This window comes from Dipodomys ordii, unplaced genomic scaffold, assembly GCF_000151885.1.
Source record: "Dipodomys ordii isolate 6190 unplaced genomic scaffold, Dord_2.0 Scaffold46, whole genome shotgun sequence".
In the NCBI taxonomy this organism is placed as follows: Eukaryota; Metazoa; Chordata; class Mammalia; order Rodentia; family Heteromyidae; genus Dipodomys; species Dipodomys ordii.
The window spans coordinates 1,980,533-2,000,632 of record NW_012267262.1 but is presented as its reverse complement, the minus strand read 5'-3'; the positions used below and the strand labels follow the sequence as shown (position 1 = coordinate 2,000,632).

At 43.4% G+C, this 20,100-nt stretch overlaps 1 protein-coding gene across 1 annotated transcript in view; it reads right to left on the bottom strand.

Annotated features, from left to right (window-relative positions):
- Slc6a5 (solute carrier family 6 (neurotransmitter transporter), member 5) overlaps positions 1–20,100 on the bottom strand; it is a 52,377-nt gene that overhangs the window by 6,856 nt on the left and 25,421 nt on the right. The window contains exons 9-14 of the mRNA XM_013019570.1: positions 19,679–19,782; positions 16,827–16,951; positions 10,750–10,862; positions 9,869–10,000; positions 8,651–8,750; positions 1,236–1,336 (exon numbers count right to left, since the gene is read on the bottom strand). Coding sequence (XP_012875024.1) covers positions 1,236–1,336; positions 8,651–8,750; positions 9,869–10,000; positions 10,750–10,862; positions 16,827–16,951; positions 19,679–19,782 — 675 coding nt within the window. The remainder of the gene's footprint in view (positions 1–1,235; positions 1,337–8,650; positions 8,751–9,868; positions 10,001–10,749; positions 10,863–16,826; positions 16,952–19,678; positions 19,783–20,100) is intronic.

The window sequence follows — 20,100 nt, the reverse complement described above, 5'->3', positions numbered from 1 at the left end:
AAGGAAGGAAGGAAGGAAGGAAGGAAGGAAGGAAAGGGAAAGGAGGGAGGGAGGAAGAAAGTATGTTTTTTCTTACCTACCTATGTATTTTCAGCCATCCTTATGCTTCTTAAGCAAAGCTAAAATCTTCTAGAAAAAAAATGGTCTTAATCTGGTTTCTATTGCCATCTACTGGGACAAACAGAAATTACATACAGCTTCCTCCAGCTTTGCCAATATGATACCAATATTACTAGCCAAAAAATCGGGGCGGGGTGGGGGGGAGGGCGCCGGGAAGGCAAGATTTCCATTAATCACTACTCTTAGAGAACCAAGTGAGGCCAACTTGACAGTCGCAGCACAATAACAAAGGTGACAAGATGTGAATGAATGCAAGCCCCTGTGCAAATTCACTGACAACACAAAAGGCTCTGATCTTTAAAAAGATGAATGTCAGCTGATCCGAAAATGTCACCTGACACTTAAGGATGACAAAGTAGTCTTCAAACGCAATAGAATGAGCAATGAAAGTGTAATTAATGTTATATTAGTTGTAGAGTCACAGTATTGAGTACTGGTTGGGAGAATTAACATTGAAGCTAGACCACAGATACCTGGGTTCAAATACAATTAATTACTAGACTCACAATGCTATAAGCAAGTCATTTAATGTCTAGGCTTTACTTTCTCTTTTTTTTTGGGGGGGGGTCTGGTTGTGGGGCCTGAACTCTGGGCCTGGGCGCTGTCCCTTAGCTCTTCAGCTCAAGGCTAGCGCTCTACGACTTGAGCCACAGCGCCACTTCCGGCTTTTTTCTTTTTGTTTTTTGGGCTTTACTTTCTCATCAGCAAAATGGAGATGATTACATCAGCCTCTCTGAGCTGCTTAGGGAGCTAAGCTATAGATACAAAGCACCTTGAACACAGCCTGAGACAGGTACACCATGGTAGATGTCTGCTGTGGTTGCTTGCTACCTGCTGGCAGTTCAGAAGACAGAAACCTATGATGGAAAAAATTCCACAGAGAGGTGCTCCAAAGACCTAGGCATTAGTCCCAGCTCTGCACCTGACTGGCTAGGCAACTTTAGGTAAGCCATTTCACCTCTCTGAACTTCAATTTCCTTACCTGAAAAGCAAGAATGAACCCATCCCACCAGCTTGCCAGGCTCACACATGTGTTCTAATATTTACCAAAAAAAAATCATATACACATGTAAAGAGCTATTGCTATAAATAGAAAAAAAGCATGCAAATCTTACAGTTAAAATGGTGGGGGTTACAAATGCCCAGCAGACTTTCCAAAAAATATTGGGCTGGAATCCAATCATCATCTCGATGTCTTCACAGAATCTTTGCAGGCCTGAGAATGGACAAGCAGAGACCAAGTGAGTGCCGTGGCAGAGGGAGAGAAGGAAGCAGAGGTAATGTGTCAGGTACTCAAGACCATCATTCAAGCACCATTGGCTAGGGATGGGCCCAGCCTGGTATCAGCCTGACCCTGATTATGCAAAGGGACATTAGACAAATGATGCACAGCCAAAAAGCTTACAGCAAATTGAACATTGAAAGAGATATTAACTACTCTGTGCAGTAGAGGTAAAAAAAAAAATGTCAGCCCTGAGTGACATCTGAAAGTTCAGCTCCAACCCAGCACCAGTGTCTGAGCACTGTCACAAACTGACAGTGCTGGGTGGTTATTCATGTATGTGGCTTATGAGCTTAGTGACAAGTCTGGCAAGACCCATGAAGATTGTGGCCAATGAGGAAAGTGTACTTGGAAAGACTTAGGATTTAGAAGGACAGTTGCTCTCTATTGGTATTTTTGTCCCTCATCCCCCACAAGAAGACTATTTCTGTGAGTCTATTTATCTCTTTTCTGGGTGAGATTATCATGACAAGCCCTGGTGATTTCAAGTGGCCATCGTCCACTTTGTCAGAATGGAAGGACTGCTTCTGGGTGAATCAGTGACTTTACAAAAGTAAAACACAAAGGAGACAGTTACTCTCTTTACCCCACGTCACTACCTTCCCTGCCCCTTCTTGGATGAGGAAGGATTTTTAACCACTCCTTGAAAGGAAAAGCTACTGATGGATGGTTTTGAATGGGACAGTTCTCTGCATCCTTGCTGAACTTAATAATCTCAGAGCTGTGGGGTTGACAGCTAAGGAATCTGAAAGGTTGCTATGCTCAAGCTCCTTTGCATTCAGCAGGTCTGAAAATTCATCCCACTGTACATTCAAGATATGTGTTCCCTATAGAGAAAATTAAACTAGTAAATTCTTGACAGGAATCTCAATTAATTCAGTCATTGTGGAAAATCATTTGGAGTCCTCTCAAAAAGTTTAAGAAAGCCAGGCACTGGTGGCTCACACCTGTAATCCTAGCTACTCAGGAGGCTCAGATATGAAGATCACAGTTCAAAGCCAGCCTAGGCAGGAACATCTGTGAAACTCTTATCTCTAATAAAACTACCTGGAAAACCAAAAGTGGTGCTGTGGCTCAAGTGGTAGAGCTCTAGCCTTGAGCTAAAGAGCTGACAGCACCCAGGACCAGAGTTCAAGTACCATGACCAAAAAAAAAAAAAAAAAAAGCTTAAGAAAAAAATACATGACTGGTGGTCATACTAACTGGGTATATATCCAAACAATTTGAAATCATTATGTTAATGAGACATCCTCACACTCATGTTTATTACAGCATTGTTCACAATTCCAGCCTATGAATGTAACCTAAGTATATCAACTGATGACTATAAAAAAGAAAATGTGGTATATATACACAATAGAACAATATTTGGCCCTTACAAAGAGGGAAAATACATGATATGCAACCACATGGAAAAAACCCGATGGTCATTATAAGCCAGGCACAGAAAGAAAACTATCAGATTTGTTATCATTTACATATAAAATCTTTTCAAAATCTCACTTATAGAGCACAGAAGGAAATGGCAGTTGTACAAGGCTAAGGAATACATAAGGGTGATGTTGGTCAAAAGGCACAATATTTTAGTAAGAGAAAAAAATAAGTGTTTGTGACTATGAGTTTAATTACTTCAATACTACATTTTTATCACATTGTCTCCTGTAAATATATGCAATTGTAATTAGCCAATACCCAATAAAAATATAAAAAGGAATAAGTTTTGCAATTGAAATATATATGTGTGTGTGTGTGTATATATATACATATATATATATATTCTTTCTTACATACATGTTAGACTTTAAAGTTTAACCCCAAAAAAGTCCTCTCCAGCCTCCAGTATCAAAATAATGGTTTCTGAGATCATTTATAGTCCTCAGTTTTCTTCCTCCTTCAGAACAGGCTGTCCTAGAAAACGTTCAGGGACTCACCAAATCATTCAACAATTTCTCTTCTGAGATCCCTGCTCTACTTAGAGGTAAGTTTGATAGCTGTCACTCATAAATGTGATTCAGTGAGAAGAGCACTAGACTAGGAACCCACCCCCTTCTTCCTCTCTCTGGGCAGCCTTCCCCTTCCTAAGCTTTGTTGGTTTATTTAGGGAATTAGGCTGCATGAGCTCTTGAGGACTGTCTAGTTCAGGGAAGCTCCAGGTCTAAGACATGAACTAAATGCTTTTTTTTTTTTGGAGGTTGTGGGGCTTGAACTCTGGGCCTGGGCGCTGTCCCTCACCTCTTCAGCTCAAGGCAAGCGCTCTACCACTTGAGCTACAGCGCCACTTCCGGTTTTCTGGTGGTTTATTGGAGATAAGAGTCTCACAGTCTCTCCTGCCCGGGCTGGCTTTGAACCATGATCCTCAGATCTCAGCCTCCTGAATAGCTAGGATTACAGGCGTGAGCCACCAGCGCCCGGCACTAAATGCTTTTAACTGTGGACTTCTCTTAGTGTTCTATCAAGTACCTCTGGCTGAGTGACCTGCAGACACTAGGCTCCTTGGGCAAGATGATGCAGAGAAAAGCAAAGAAACAGAAGTCACAAGGCCCTCAAACAAAACCAAAACACTGAAAGCTGGCCTCCACTTAGAAAGGAAAGAAAGAGAAAAGTGAAGCCAAGGAGGGAGGAAGGGAGGAAGAGCAGGACAAGGGAAGGGAGGGGGGGAAAGAGAAGGGTGGGAAGAGAAGAGGAGGGAGAGGGAGGAAAGGAGAGGGAGGAGGGAAGGAGGAGGAGAAGGGAAGGGGGAAGGCTGGCTCTAAAAACTTCTGTTATCAGCTTTGCTCTTGTAGCCAAGTTCTTCTTCTCCACAAACCATCAACTATCCCTAAGAAATGAAGATATGTGGCTTCATTGGTTACACCGACTTAGCAGGGTTTCAGTTAGATCAGAGAAAGACAGCTCACAGCCTCCTCTAGAAGTATTCAAGCTTCCCCAGAGGGGAAGGGGAAGAAGGGCTTTGACCCCAAGCTATGCAGAGGAGTGGCTAATGGGAGCCTTGTCTGCAGCAAGTGGCAACTGTTATGGAGAAGTAGTTTCAAGTCTGGCAGTGAAAGTTTTGAGTAACAGGGCCAGTTCAGACCCTGAAGACTCATCTTCTTCCCTTGGGCTTAACATGAGGGATCTGGACATCCAGCCCCTGTCCCAGATCACTTCAAATCCTACAATTGCTATCTGCCTATTTGGAGTCTAGTCCTGCCCATGCTGAGCCTGAGTGACCTTCCTACACTGTACCCTCGTGGTTTTCAACCTCTCCCATCCTCTCCCCATCACCTCTGCCTCATATCATCGCCCATCCAGCCACAGCCCAGACCCCGTGCTTCACACCCAAGCCCCTGAGTCCCTCAGTGATTTAATGGTTTCCGTCACTTTATCCTATTATTTCATATTTATTATATTGTTTTATGATTTCCTTCTGCCTGCTCTTTCTTGGGAGCTAGTTTTCAAAGCCTACTGTAGGTGAGAAGCTATTCCAACCCTCCCCCAGGTTTCTGGGAACACAGAGGGCATACAGCAATCACCTAACAAATACCTGGTGGCTAACTCATGCATTGGGCTATATGAGTCACAACAGATCCAGGCCTCTGATTCTTAGTGTATACTGAGCCTTGGTCAAGTTTGGAAGTCTACCTCCTGAAGTACAAGTGTCACACCAATGTCTTTGCAGTCAAAAATGTAAGTGGCATTGAAGCATAGGTAGTATGGGTGGGGGGCCTGGGACAAAACATGGCTTCAGTTTGTAGAGCTCTGAGAGAGGGATTTTGGGGTTGCTTTGTAAATTTGTTTTATTTTGTTTCTGTTTTTTTATAGTTTTACTTTTCTTCTGCACTGGACCAAAAAAATCTTAGAGCTCATCCAGAAGGATGGGCATCTTATAGAATTCATTGCCAGAAAGGAAAATAACACCAACAACTCCAATACCCCCCCCCCACTCCAACACCCATGAAAAGTGTGGAGGGACAGGCTAGGGTGGGATGTGAAGTGAGCAAGTGCCCATGTGGTAAGACCAACTATCTTATATATTCTATAGTGACATACAGTGAGCCAGAGTTAGGGAACAGGATGTTTGGTCAGGGATTATTCAGTCAATCACATTGTTCCTCACAGCCAGGGTCCTGAAAAGTGACTCTACTTCAAAAGTTGGTTAAAGGAATTACTCCTTAACAAATGGAGGTAGTTTCACCTTTGAAACTGGGTAAATCCCACCTGGAAAACAGACTTGGAAGGGTGCTGACTTAAGAATTTCAATAAGCAACTTCAATCTAAGGATGAAACCTGGAAAAGTACCCTACACCTGCTGGTAGCTCATGCCTATAATCCTAGCAACTGAGGAGGCTGAGATCTGAGGATTGTGGTTTGAAGCCAGCCCAAGAGGAAAGTCTTGAGACTCTTGTCTCCAATAAACTACTTAGAAAAAGCTGGAAATGGTGTTATGGTTCAAGTGGTAGAGCACTAGCCTTGAGCACAAAGAGGCTCAGGGACAGCACCCAGCCCTAGGACTCTCTCTCTCTCCCTCTCTCTGTCTCCCTCCTTCCCTCCCTCCCTCTCTCTCTCTATCTCTTTCTCTCTCATACACACACACACACACACACACACACACACACACACACACACACAAATGTGCCTGTCATAAAGCAAATGCTTGAATGGCATCTTCTTTAATTTAGTGATTACTAGAAAGAAGTGGAAAACACAAACCTCTGTAAGTCACCTCATCCTGGAAGGTAATGCAATTAAACAGATTCATTTTCTTTCTTCTCATGTTCACATTCAACTACCCTACACTAACCTGGCGCTAGTTTGCAGCCACATCACTTTGGTATAGAATGCACTATCCTTGGGGAGAAAGGGGTACAATTTACATGTTTGTGTGGGGTATTTTTTTCGTCTCTTAACAAGTATGCTAACTTATCTCAACTATTTCCTCCTGAGATTTACTTCTTAACACTTCATTAGATCCAAGTCCAACCTAAGCCCAGCACAAAATCAACCTGAATATGGAATTTGGCCTAATACCAGCAACCCCTAGGGACCAGAAGATGTCTTATCTCCAGGAAAATTAGCATAGCCCAGGAATTAGCATAACCCAAGGAACGAAACATTGGGATTTATTTATTCCTTCAAAATCAAGAAATCTGCTTACAGACCTAACAGAATTACAGGGATGGGAGGGGGGAAGGGCAGTCAGCGGGAGCTACTTAATTTCTAAAAAAAGACATGTTAAAAGGTTTCTGTTTTAGTAATGTTTTTAAAGCACATTGAACAGGACTGTTTTATAGGGGAAAAAACTGTACAAATGTGCCCTGTGTGTCAATTAGCAGCTAGAAAACAGCTAAAAGCAGCATTTTGTAATGAAGAAAGCAGGTAAAAGTGACAATCTACACTTAAGCAGTGCCACAAATGAACTGTTTTTCCCAACTTTAGAAATGATCCCAGCTTACCTAGGGACCTACATGGGTTTCTGCTTCCAACGGTAACGTTTTCTTATCTCTCAAAGTTGAGGATTTTGGTATTTGGGAAATAATTAGAATTCCCTGCGGTGGATTGTCCTGGGTTTGTGCCATTCTCTGCTCAGGTAGAAAGCACTCTGAAGTCTCACTCTGACTCTGGCATCAGAGTCTCCATCTCAGAGCCACTGCAATGCCCAGACCACTGCCTCAGCCAAAAGGGTTGGCAGCTTGATCTCGTGAACTCACCAGGACAGCTGGCAAACCTGCACACTCCTCTTGCCAGGAACTAAACTCTCCCTGCCGTGGGGATGTAATGTCTAGTCTGAGAAAAAAAATCATCCTCAACTAAAATCCAAACATGATTGTACTATCTTCTTGTTTTAGTGGCACACAATTGTTACATGATCCTCTTTCATTTTAATAAGTTTTCCAAAGAAGCAAAACTCTGTGGTGCCTCTGTGGGTAGGAGGCTAGCATTCTATTTTAAGGATGGATATACAGCAGCCAGGGTGGGCTTGGTTGTACACCCAGTTTAAAAGTAGAGCTCTGTAGACACCTCAGACCTGGACTCCATTCCTTCAGGCTTTGCCTGAGGACACCAAATCCTGCACTCTAAATTAAATCCTATCCTGCATTTCCTTTTGTTTGTTTGTGCCAGTCCTGGCGCTTGAACTCAGGGCCTGGGTACTGTATCTGAGCTTTTGTGCTCAAGGCTAATGGCCTAACAACACAGGAGCCAGAGCTCTACTTCTGGATTTTGGTGGTTAATTGGAGATCAGAATCTCATGGACTTTCTTGTCTGGGCTGGCTTTGAACAGGGATCTTCGGATCTCAGTCTCCTTGAATAGCTAGGATTACAGGTGATAGCTACCTGCATCTGGCTTGCATTTCCTTTTATATTAGCACCTGTGACTATCTTTGGAGGCATTTGAAATAGTTAGACTGAACTGGAAATTTTTATCTTCCTGATATGACCTAGGATGGCCTTATCTATAGTTGAAGGCCTTAATCTAAGAACTGTTCTGAACACTCTCCCAGGCACAACAAAAATCAGAACTGTGATGAATCAAACAGGACTTCCTTAGACTGACTGGAATGACATACAAGGGGACCTCCAGGCCAAACCTCAAGAACCTTTGCAGCTGTGGGAAAGACACTATTCTTGTTGTTCTTGACAAGAGTTCCCCCGAGTATGGGATGCAAACAGCTATGGGAATGGTAGAAAGAACAAGCTCTTGGAAACTGGAAGCTTATTCTTAATAAACATGGCATTGATATCCTATATCATGAGTTTCTTTGATGCTAGTAAGTTGTCCCAAAGATCTATCAGTCAAACAGTCTCTGGTCTCACTATCATATCCAGGGACAAGCTGTAAAGCAACTCCTCATTTCAAGCTATGTGTGTTCCACAGCTACCAAGACCAGGAAATAATTCCACACCTGCCATGCTGTCCTCCTCCTCCCTCATCTGACTATTGGCCACAGGCAGTAACAATTCATTTGTCAGGCCATACCCAAAGGCTGGGTTTCACCATTTTTTTGTTTCTCTATTGAATCTGGATCCACATGGGAATATAGAGAATGGAGATGAATCTGTTCAAAGTCTATCATGTACATGTATGCAGTTTTCACAACAAAATCCCTCATAGTACAAACACACACCAATTCACAAATAAAACAAATCTGGATCGTAGCAGTCCTGGGGAATAAAGGTGTGATTCAATCCTATAAATAGGAGAACCTTGCTCGTTAGGAATGCCTTACCACACGGGAGTTGATCTGGGCAGCAGCCCTGTGGCTCACTTACCATAGATATAGGAGATCCCAACGAGCTCAAAAATGGCAATGATGACAAGGGCATAGGAAGCAGCATATGTGTCCACAAGCTGAAACATGTAAATTCCACCCTAAGAGGAAAGAGAGACAAGCAACGTCAAACAGGCCTTGGAGCCAACTAGACTCCATCTTCCCACTTCTAGTAGTGAATCCTGTCCATCCTCCAGAGAGTCAGGAACAGACAGGCATCAATGGATCCCCTCCCCTTAACAGCTGTAACCTCATCACCTCACCTGGTCAAGGATGAAGAAGTTACCAGATTAGCAAAGCTGACCCGTGACAGGCTCAGAGCTAATCAATAAAATAATCACCCCCAAACAAGTGAGGCAGTGTCTTATTTCTCAAAGGTTGTAAGTATGCGAAAGTATTAGGAGTACTTGGAGTGTTTCCTTTTTGCTGTAAGCAATCGGTGATCATTTCCACTCATAAACCTGCATTTGACCTTTACATACCTATGAGTATTCCTCACACAAGCTTATGAATCTCTACCTTATTCCTACCCTTTAAATCACTCTAAGATTGTTAGGGCTTAGCAACAATCTCATTTCAATCTATTGTTTTTTACAGATGAAGAAACTAAGGCCCAGAGCAGTGATTCATTCAAGGTCACAGAGACAGCAACATATATATATATATATATATATATATATATACATACATACATACATACATACATACATACATACATACATACATATGTACATGCATACATACATACATACATATACTGAGTTGACAGCCAATGTACCAAGACATTCAGGACCTGGAAAAAATTCTAGTGATAATAGAGAGTCACATATGTTTTTGTTTTTAATCAGAGATACTACATTTCTCAGGCTTCATTTGAAATCCTGATCCCCTGTTGATCAACTCCAAAGTGCTAAGATTACAGGCATGTATTACCATGCCTGGCTGTACTTTCCATTCTCTTTCAGTAGGACGCATCTGCCTTGTTGGCTCAAGAAGGTTATATCTCAATTATAAAAATGCCAGGAGCATTACTAGTAGCCAAGGTGACATATTTTCCTGGGTAGTCAGAAGCCCTAGTGAAATGGTGCCATCTACATGGAAGTAACAGTGATTTGGGCTAGAGTTATAAAGTCTGAGAGCTAAGGCTAAAAGGAGAAATAGCTGCTATAGCCCCTCACCTGCCCACCCCACCCCAGCACCTGCCCAGCCGGCCTCTTACCTGAGTGATCATTGGAAAGCCCATGATGAAGAAGCAAATACAACAGCCCAGAGTAAAGACGGGCTTGTGTGTACGCAGGTACTTGGGGAACTCATCCGAAATGGAGGTCACTATGGTCTCAATGGTGGCAAACTAGAACAGGGCCAAAAACAAGCATCTGAAACAAACTGCCTTGTTCAGAAGCTTCTCCCCCTGACCACCCCCTTAACCCTTTTCTGTCTCACCAGGGATAGTGGTATTTGCATTAGGTCTAGTTTCTAGGCTGGTATTGCTTCCATGGGTCTAAAAGACCTTATAAAGGTCAAATCTACAAGGTCAAACTGAAAAACTTAAGCAAGATGTGAGCTCTAGAAACTATATTACCAGCCCCCAGAGCATTCACTCATGTTCATTCATCAGGGCACTTTAAGTTTCATTTTGTATTCATGAGATGTAAATTCCTCTTTTCCAGTTACCTTGCATTTGATCTTTGTACTTGAGGAAAAACCCTCATTGCACCCAACGACTAAACTCTGAGCACTTGTCAGCATGATTTGTAGTAGGCTCAGCCCCATAGCAATTTCCTTAAAATTGACTTCATATTATTCTCCCTTATCCAGCCCTACAGAATTTGCTTTGGCAAAATGATGCCAAAGCAGAATGCATGCAGACTTAAAACTTAACATGGAGAACAAAGAAAAGGAAAACAGGAGTGGGGACAGCTCCTTCATGTGAGCACTCAGCAAGGTTATGCTGAAGCACCTCACCCTTCCCACTTTGCTCAGGAAAAGAACCTTCGAGCACCTGTAAACCTGCCTCTTGGCTGCAAATAGCAGCCAGGACCAAAGAAACAGTGACCTGAGAAGGACCCTGGTACAGGGATGTCAGGGTAAAGGACTCACCATAGTGTCAAGTCCAAGAGTGAGGAGCATCAGGAAAAAAATGATGGCCCAGAATGGAGAGAGGGGCAGCCTGGTTAAGGCTTCTGGGTATACCACAAATGCAATGCCGGGCCCTGGAAGGAATGAGACAGACAATCAAAGGCAAGCCTGGCTCAAAGTCTATCTCCCCAGAGCTCACAGGCCTTCTAGCCACTGAGATCCCAAATTATTACTAGTGATATGTTGTTCTCGCTATTTGTGTTTTTTTTTTACTTATCACTGCCCATTTTGCCAGTTCAATCAGGCTATCTCTCTGCAAATAACATGAGAAAATACATTTTTTTCTATCAGATGAGTTGGGGGCAAATATAATAATTACCCTCTAGAACAGTGGTTGATATGATCAACAAAGGGATATTTGGGAAAAAAGAATTAAAAAAAGGGATATTTGGCTATACTTGGAGACATTTTTGATTCCCAAGACTGGGATATGAAGTAGAACTAGTTAGAGAGAAGGGGGATGGAGGGAGGGAAGGAAAGAGAGAGAGAGAGAGAGAGAGAACAGAATGTGGGGTTGCTATTAAGCACTATCTAAGGCAAGGACAGCTTCCCAGCAACAAAGAGCTATACAATCCAATTCCAGGGCTGCTGAGGCTGAGAACCACTGCTCTAGATTATGACATGAACAGAATGACATTATCCCTGCCCCTTGCTTAAACTACACTTGCTCTGGAAGAAGCCATTCATACGATACTCGAATATTTCTAACACCTTTAAGATCCTTCCCTACTTGGTAAATAAATAGATGGGATTATGTCAAACCATCAGAAATTAGTTGGGGAAATGGGGCAGTAGATCATGACATAGATTGTTTGGTCTCTAAAGGTCAGACAATCTGATCCACATCTAGCTTCATCACTTAGCAGCTAGGTAACCCCAGACAAGTTACTTGATTCCTTTAAGCCTCAATTGTGCTCCATCTGTACACTGATAAGACACATGGGTGATAGACTAAGCTCAGTGTCCTGAGCATCATCACACTCCCTCACCTTATGAGTAGACAATGAACTTGGTAGTTAGAGCTCCTGATTCAGACTGTCCTAAGAATACCACATGCTGTTCTAGTAGGGGTATCTAAGATTTCATTCTCTCAACCATCTTGAAGCCATGCAGCTATTCCTACCTGCCTTATGGTCTCCCTGAGAAAATCACTGTAGCCAAACACAGCACCAGGCATGGCAGGTGTGAGCTCCCTTTAAGTAGAAAGCTAAATGATCATTGGCAGAGACAAGTGAACGTGAGCACAGGGGTAACACATACACAGTACACGTCTGGAAAGCAGAGATCCCAGCACCTGGAGTTTTTATAATTCAAGCCTAATAGCACTTCTTAAAACTGGAATTTATCAGGTTGTTAGTTCCTAGTGTTGCCTAGGGCCTGAGGGTATTTAAAATATAAAGCCTCCAATGCCTAAGATACTCCCGCTTCATGCATTTATTGAACAGATCTCAGAGCCAGCCTCCAAAAGCTCCCTTTGTGAACCATAAAAGAAAAGCCTGCATTAAACTACAATTCAAAATAAGTCTCGAATGAGAAACAACATGGAAGCCAGTACAGTGCTGACGACAGTCGGGGCCCATAAAGTGGACAAGAAGGTCTTCAATGGTCACCACAGGAGGACTTCCCTGGGTCACGTGGACAGGGTTTGATTACTTTAAAGGGGAGGAATCCATTCAAAATAGCCAGCTTGTTTATCAGTTGTCTCTCTAATACTTGAGGGAAGAAACTTTGTTTACAAGCTCCATTACCACTAATGTCACTTATCCAGGGTGCCTGGGAATGGGGAGGGGTAGAGTCATCTAGTGAATAATACTGTTTAATGATTTAAAAAGCACATGGCCCACTGGATGCTAGGGGCTCACACCTGTAATCCTAACTATTCAAGAGGCTGAGATCTGAGGATCACGGTTCAAAGTCAGCCGAGGCAGAAAGAGACTCTTACCTCTAATCAACTACAAAAAAAAAACCAAAAAAACAGAAGTGGAGCTGTGGCTCATGGTTCTTAGAGCATTAGCCTTGAACACAAAAGCCCAGCGACAGTGCCCAGGCCCAGATTTCAAGCCCCAGGACCAGTAGAGAGAGAGAGACAGAGACAGAGATAGAGAGATAAAGAGACAGGGCTGGGAAGGTAGCTCAGTGGTAGAGTGCTTGCCTCACAAGCATGAGGCCCTGGGTTCGATTCTTCAGTACCACATAAGCAGAAAAAGCTGGAAGTGGCGCTGTGGCTCAAGTGGTACAGAGCTAGCCTTGAGCTGAAGAGCTTAGGGACAGTGCTTAGGCCCAGAGTTCAGGCACCACAACCAACCAAATAAAAGAGAGAGAGAGAGAGATAAAGAGACAGAGACCCAGAGAGAGAGAGAAAAAAGAGAAAGAGAGACTCCCGCCTCTCTTCTCTCCAAAAAGAGGCAGCATTTTCCAACAGCCAGAAAGCAGACTCCCAATGAATGGCCTCTTCCTGGCTGTGTGTGGGACCATAGGTGAGTCATTTGTCCTCTCTGAATCAACCCAACTTTCCTTATCCATGCAATGGGGATAATGACAGGACCAATCCTCACAGCCTTCTGTGAACATTCAGTATGTCAATCGAAGTAAAGGGCTTAGAATTAGCCCGGACCTAGTAGGAACTCAGTTTAGATCCTCACTACTTATTCCATGAGAGGGGATCCACAAGCACTGCACATCAAGAACTGGCTTGGAACAGAGTACCCTCAGAGTCCCCTTTGCAATCCAGAATGCCACTAAGGATAAAGCAATGCAATGCATCACAACCAATGGGCCAGATTGGGCATCATGCTGCTGTGACACCTAACTCACAGGAAGGAGTTCTCTAAGGACACACCACCAGAACTCCTGTGCCTTTGAGCAGAAGAGCTGAGATCTGGGTGCTAGACAGATGGTCGGATAGAAATAAGGGGATCATCGTAGTATGAAAGTATTCATTTGGATCAGCAGGGTTTCTGAACTATTAGGTAAATAGGGAACCAAAGCTGCAATTTCTGGTAGTCTAGTTGGCTAAGAGTTACTACCAACCAGTATCTGGAAACTTAAATAACATTTTTTTGCTAGTCCTAGGGCTTGAACTCTGGGCCTGGGCTCTGTCCCTGAGCATCTTTTGCTGAAGGTGAGCACCCTACCACTTGACCACATAGACAGTTCCATCTGGGAACTTAAAAACAACACACACACACACACACACACACACACACACACACACATTTGTGTTTGTCTACTCTAGTCTAATTATGTTATTCTGTTAATGCATAACAAGCTTTGTAGAGTTTCAGGTTCTGAAAATGAATCCTGCTTCCATAAGCAGCAATAGTTGGAGACTCTGGAAGTAGTTTCTCTAGAGCAGATCCCTAAGAAAAGCATGCCTCCCTTCCCTGTGGCTGTCACAAAGCAGAGTTCTGCTTACACTTACCACCAGCATCAGGCCAGGAGCTGAGACAAGAGTTTTGATAGAAATGCCTCCCTAAGTCAGGTGCTGGTGGCTTATGCCCATAATCGTAGCTACTCAGCATGTTGAGATCTAATGTTGGGCAGGAAAGGCCATGAGACAAGGAGAAGGAGGAGGAGGAGGAGGAGGAGACAAAGAAACAAATGAACAAAGAAACAAAGAAGAGGTGGTAGTAGCAGTAGAGCTGTGGCTCAAAGTGGTAGAGCACTAGCCTTGAGCAAAAAAGCTCAGGGACAGCCCCTAGGCTCTGAGTTAAACCCCAGAACTGACAAAGAAAAAAGAAGGAAGAAAGTATGGAAGAGAGGAGGGAGGAAGGAAGGAAGGAAGGAAGGAAGGAAGGAAGGAAGGAAGGAAGGAAGGGAGGGAGGGAGGGAGGGAGGGAGGGAGGGAGGGAAGAAAGGAAAAGAAAAGAAAGCAAACAAGCAAGCAATGCTTCCCTAAGAAGGAAGTGATAAATGAAACAGAATAATGTCAAGTCATAAAGAAGAAACTGTTGCCTATTACCAATGTTGGGTCAACAGAAGGATCTTAACTGTAGCTATGTTAGTTGTATCGTGCAGCTAGGAAGGAGTGGGGTTGGGATTTCACACATGCCTCACTCCAAATATCTGACCTGATTTCTGCAAAGCATCCTTTAAACCCAGAGAAATAGGATAAGCTGGTGTGAGAGCAGGTGTGAGTCCCCCACACACCTCCCCGCAGGGTCTGGGAGAAGGTCTCAAGGACAGTTCCCTCTCCAGCGGAATAAGGCCCAGCGTCCGTGTGTCAGAGCCCAAGCAGTAACACAACAGGCTAGACCCTGTTAGAAGTAGGCTATGCCTTGTTCAATCAGAGGAACTGAAAAATACCAGAGAAATACACATAATTATCTGCTGCTTATTATAGATAATAAATAAAAGTCTCTTTAAGTTTTATCAGTATCTTCCAAAACCCTTTCCAAGGGCAGGAAAGAGTTCAGAAGAGTTCATTTATATGGCCTGCATCTTAGTAAACACTATTTGTAGCTAGTTGGCCACTTGCTCCCAATAAACTCAGTAATTCTCTCTTTCTCTCTCTCTATCTCTCTCTCTCTCTCTCTCTCTCTCTCTCTCTCACACACACACACACACACACACACACACACAAATAGCAAAACATCTCAGATCTGCAGGAAAGTGGGGCAGAGCCTATTCGCTTCAGCAACTCTGCTAGGAGAAAATGAGGTTACAGGACAGCTGGAGGTGACTCAGACACCCCTGGGAACAAAGCCTTCTCACCTTCTCTCCTGCTTCCCATGGAGTTCAAGAATTCTCAAAGCAGGGGAAAAAAAGCATTGCTTAGCTCCCAAGGCCCCTGTAATTTAATGTAAAGCTGCAGAACTAAATATCCCTGTGGATTGCATACTCTTCAGGGAGAAATAATTACAACCTTGGAACATATCAGCTCTTTAACTCTTTGAGGCTCAATGAGTATAAAAGGAGGCAGGAATTAAGAGATCAGTCATCCCACCCCTCCCCACCCCAAAAAAGATGAGATTTCTAGAGTTCAGTGCTCTTAGTAGCAGCATCTGAGCCATTGTCTGAGAACTGCAGTGAGCATCTTGAAGGAAGATGACCACAGACAAGGCTCCCATCTCTAGATGGCTGAAGCTCTGTGGCCATGGCTCTTAGCACCAAGCCCAGCCTGCACTCACGGAAGCATCCCATAAAAGCCTGATTTGAAAATCAGACCGAAATGGTAAGCCATAGTCACAGTGAAGTCCTTCATTCACTGAAAGCTTACAAATACCCAAATCCTTTGTAGAACCAGGCTGGGTGGAAATGGAGTTAAATAAAAACCTTAAATGTTCTCTCTACAAATGCTGTCCTAGAAATGTGGATTCAAAGCGATAAAAATAAAAGCCCTTTGTAAACTCAAAAGCACATCCAAATGTTAACCATTCACAAAAGGATTATTTAAGTAGAGGGTAAATATTTATTCTACAGCCTTCCTTCCATCCACCCATCCACTACCATTCAAACTCTCCATTCCCTGTGGAGGCAAAAAAAAAAAAAATCAAAACTGCAGTTCTGCATTGCAAACTAAGCAGAAGGCCTTGAGAATACACTTGACCTAACAATCAGGAAAGTGCTTTGTAAGGGAAAGTCAGAGCTGAAGTCAGAGCTCATTAAAGCACACATGCTCAGTTTCCACAGGGCCCTCTGTGAGCCAGGGCATCCTGTGGCAGGCTGTGCCCACAGCAGCTCCAGGGGCTCTGGTTTGCCCAATAAATCCTCTGCTTATACCTGATACAACTATAACAGGAATGGGGCTGGAGGAGACTTAAAAGACACAGGGAAGACAAAGGAAAGGAGATATGAGAGACAGAGAGAGAGAGAGAGAGAGAAAGTAGTGCTTCTTATGTAAATCCCCTTGGTAGAGAGGGGATAGCTCTAATGCTGCAGTAAGCTTCCACTAAAGCCAAGAGGTTCCCCAGACAAAATCTTATGGGTTCTCATACCCACTACTTGTTCCAGAAGTCAAATCCCTGGCAAAGAACAAACAAGAATCTACAAGCAAGCCTGGACTTGCCCTGCACCAGCAGACAATGAGTGCCCTGTACCTTGGTCAGCCACATTCTCGATGTTGACTTTGCGTTCGTTGGCCATGAAGCCGATGACAGAGAAGATGACGAAGCCGGCAAAGATGCTCGTGGCACTGTTGGTGCAGGTTACAATTAGAGTGTCCCTGGAAGGAAGAGACCAGAGTTTGCCATTCATTGTTTTATGACTGGGAAGGGATGAGGGAAGGGAAAAATGAATGTATGCCATATATTTGTGAGCATGTGTATATGTGTGCTTATGTATGGACATGTCATCTCTAAACATATATCCAAACCCACTGTGGTGGATCACACCTACATACATTTATTTAAGAGGCAGAGACTGGGAGGATCACTGCTTGAGGCCAGCCCAGTTGAAAGGGATTCATCATACAATAGCATTATGGGGTGGTAGTAAGATGTAGGAGGTGGAGCTTTGCTGGAGGTAGTAGAATGTGTACCCGACTTTCTAGCTCTCAGCCAGGTTCTTTCTGCCACAACCACAGCTGTCATTTCTACTAAGGCACAAAGCAAAGTGTCACCCTGATTCAGATCAACAGTTCCTGAGTAGTGTGATCAAAGTAGTAAAGCATTCAAGACTCTTATGTGTTGAACTATGTATCTTATACCCCACCAAAAATTCATATGTTGAAGTCCTAATTTTCAATATCTCAGAATCTGACTGGAGAGAGGGTCTTTAATGTGTCATTAGTTTAGCCCTTGATTCAATATGTCCGATGATCATAAAGAAAAGAGATGAGGACAGAGCCACACACAGAGGAAAGACTATGTGAAGAAAGTAGAAGATAGCCATCCACAAACCTAGCTCTGCCAACACCTTAATCCCATACTTATAGCCTGAACGGTGAAATATTACACTTATGTGATTGAAACTTTCCAGTCTGTCAAATGTGCTAAGGAGGCTCGAACAAGTCAATACAATGATCCTGTCTAATCTGGCTTCAGCTGACATTCTGGCCCTGTTGCCTCCTGACCCCATGTGCACACACTTCTTCCCATCCTATTTACCAGCTCCCTCCACGTACAGCACCCCATTGGTTCCCACTCATGTCATCTCAGGCTCTCTGCTACCTAAAATATCACTCTCGCCATCTACCCTGCTTCCTCTGCACCTTCTGCAATTCAGCCCAGCGTAAATCTCACCTGGTGATGCTGTCCCAGACAGCCCAAGCCAAGCTTACCTGTCATCTTTCTCCTCTAGCTTCAAAGATGCTTGAGGAAGGTTTGACCCTCAGTCAAAACTCTTGCATTATCAACTGAATAAGCGAGAGTCTGTGACAGCTACTAAGGATGAATTATCCATCACCTAAGCATGGCCCTGAGCCCCTCATGCCTGGTTTGTGTATCATCTAAAAAGGAAGTATGCTCCTGCCCCTCCATGTCTAATGACCAGAGGTATTTAAGGGCAGAGACATCCTCTGTTCTAATAGGACCAGTACTCATACTGTTTCTCACTATCATTCTTTACTCAAAAGGTATGGTGGGAAGTACTGAGTTCTAGTTCTGGAGGTTTCCATGGGGCTAGGTTCTTGTTCCAGAATTTCCCTTTTTTATTTTTATTAGCACATATTAATTGTACAAGATAAGGGTTTTATCATTACATTTCCATACATGTATGTAAGGTCCATCAGTCATATTTGCCTCTCTACTATTTTCTTGGGGTATGTGTCTGACAGTCCTAGGACTTGAACTTGGGCGCTGTCCCTCAGCTGGTTTTGCTCAAGCCTATTGCCACTTCAAGCTTTTTCTGAGTAGTTTATTGGAGATAAAAGTCTCACGGACTTTTCTGCCCAACTGCAATCCTAAGATATCAGCCTCCTGAGTAACTAGAATTACAGGCATAAGCTACTAGCTCCTGGCTCTATTACTCTTTTTTGTTCTCCTTCATCTTCTCATTTTCCCTCCCCCTTGTAGAGCCCTACCAGACCCCATTTTACTTTCTTAAAATCAAATAAACCTCTAGAACTCCTCTTTGGGCCCCTTTCCAGGTGGAGAGTCTCTCTACTTGCCTTTCTTAGCTTTCTCTTTACTTTCAAATAAACTTATTCCATTTACCTTGAAAAAAAATCAAATAAACTTGTGTTCAATGGGCCTATTGTGTCTTGTGAGTATGACTGACAATCCGAACTTGAATGCACACCTGTGATCTTGCACCTCTCCACCTAAATGGGAAGCTATTTGAAAACAAAGACATGATTTGAATCTTTCTGTCTCTTTCTTGGTCCGTACATAATTGCAACAATGATGATAGTAATGGCAGCTGCCATTTTGGAATACCTAGTATGTATATGATATTGCTCTTATAACCCTGCATATGCCATCCCTTGGCCCTTTCCCAACAAGTTATTATAATCTGTGCTTTACAGATGAGAGAGAAGTTTTGGTTACAGGGTGACATCATAGTCAAATGGTTCCCATCTCACTCCAAAGTGTTCTTTTTATTGTACCCTGCTCACCTTCCTTTAAAATCCTCTAGAAAGAAAACATTTGCAACTGTATAAAATATTATAGTTTCCCACTCTATAACTCTATTATGATGATATGACTCACTATCATCTGTGACTATACTAAGCCAGCTGCACAGCATTGTCTAGAGGGGCTGAGTGGCATCCTGTAAGTGTGCATCAAGTCCCCATTTGGTGTCTCAGTCAGTGGTATAAGTTGGGGGTCCAGAAGTTAATGGCTAGGTGTGGGCAGGTAATTTCTCCTAGGGTAAGAGTTCATGCTCCAGTGTTACCTTAGGTGAAAGGGGAGGATATGGGCTCTAGCATCTGACAACACAGCCTGTTCTGTTCCCTGACCCTAATTTCACTCATCGGCTACCTTGGGGTCTCGCAGGTGTCTCCCCCTACCTGTAGCAGTTGTTGTGGAATTTGTTGTAAGAAGAAAGAGTGATCAGACCTCCCCAGGCAGCAGATAAAGAGAAGAAAATCTGAGTGGCAGCATCTTTCCACACCTGGAAGCAAAAGCAGAGGAGAGTCAGGGTCCCCAGGAAGACCAATGCCAAGAGAGCCGAGTTTCCTATACCTGAGGCCACACATCACCTGCCCAGGGACAAAGCAACTTTGAATACAAATGTCAATGAGAACTTCACCTATACCTGAAGCCAAAAAGTAGTAAATTACCTGGGAGATTTTAGATCCTTCTAATAGGAAGTGAGGACCTTGATAAACTCTGCACATTTCACACTTATATGTCTTACCATGTACAACCACATGGAATGGAAGATTCCTTTCTTTAGGTTGATAGATACCTAAAGATCATTTGGAGCAAC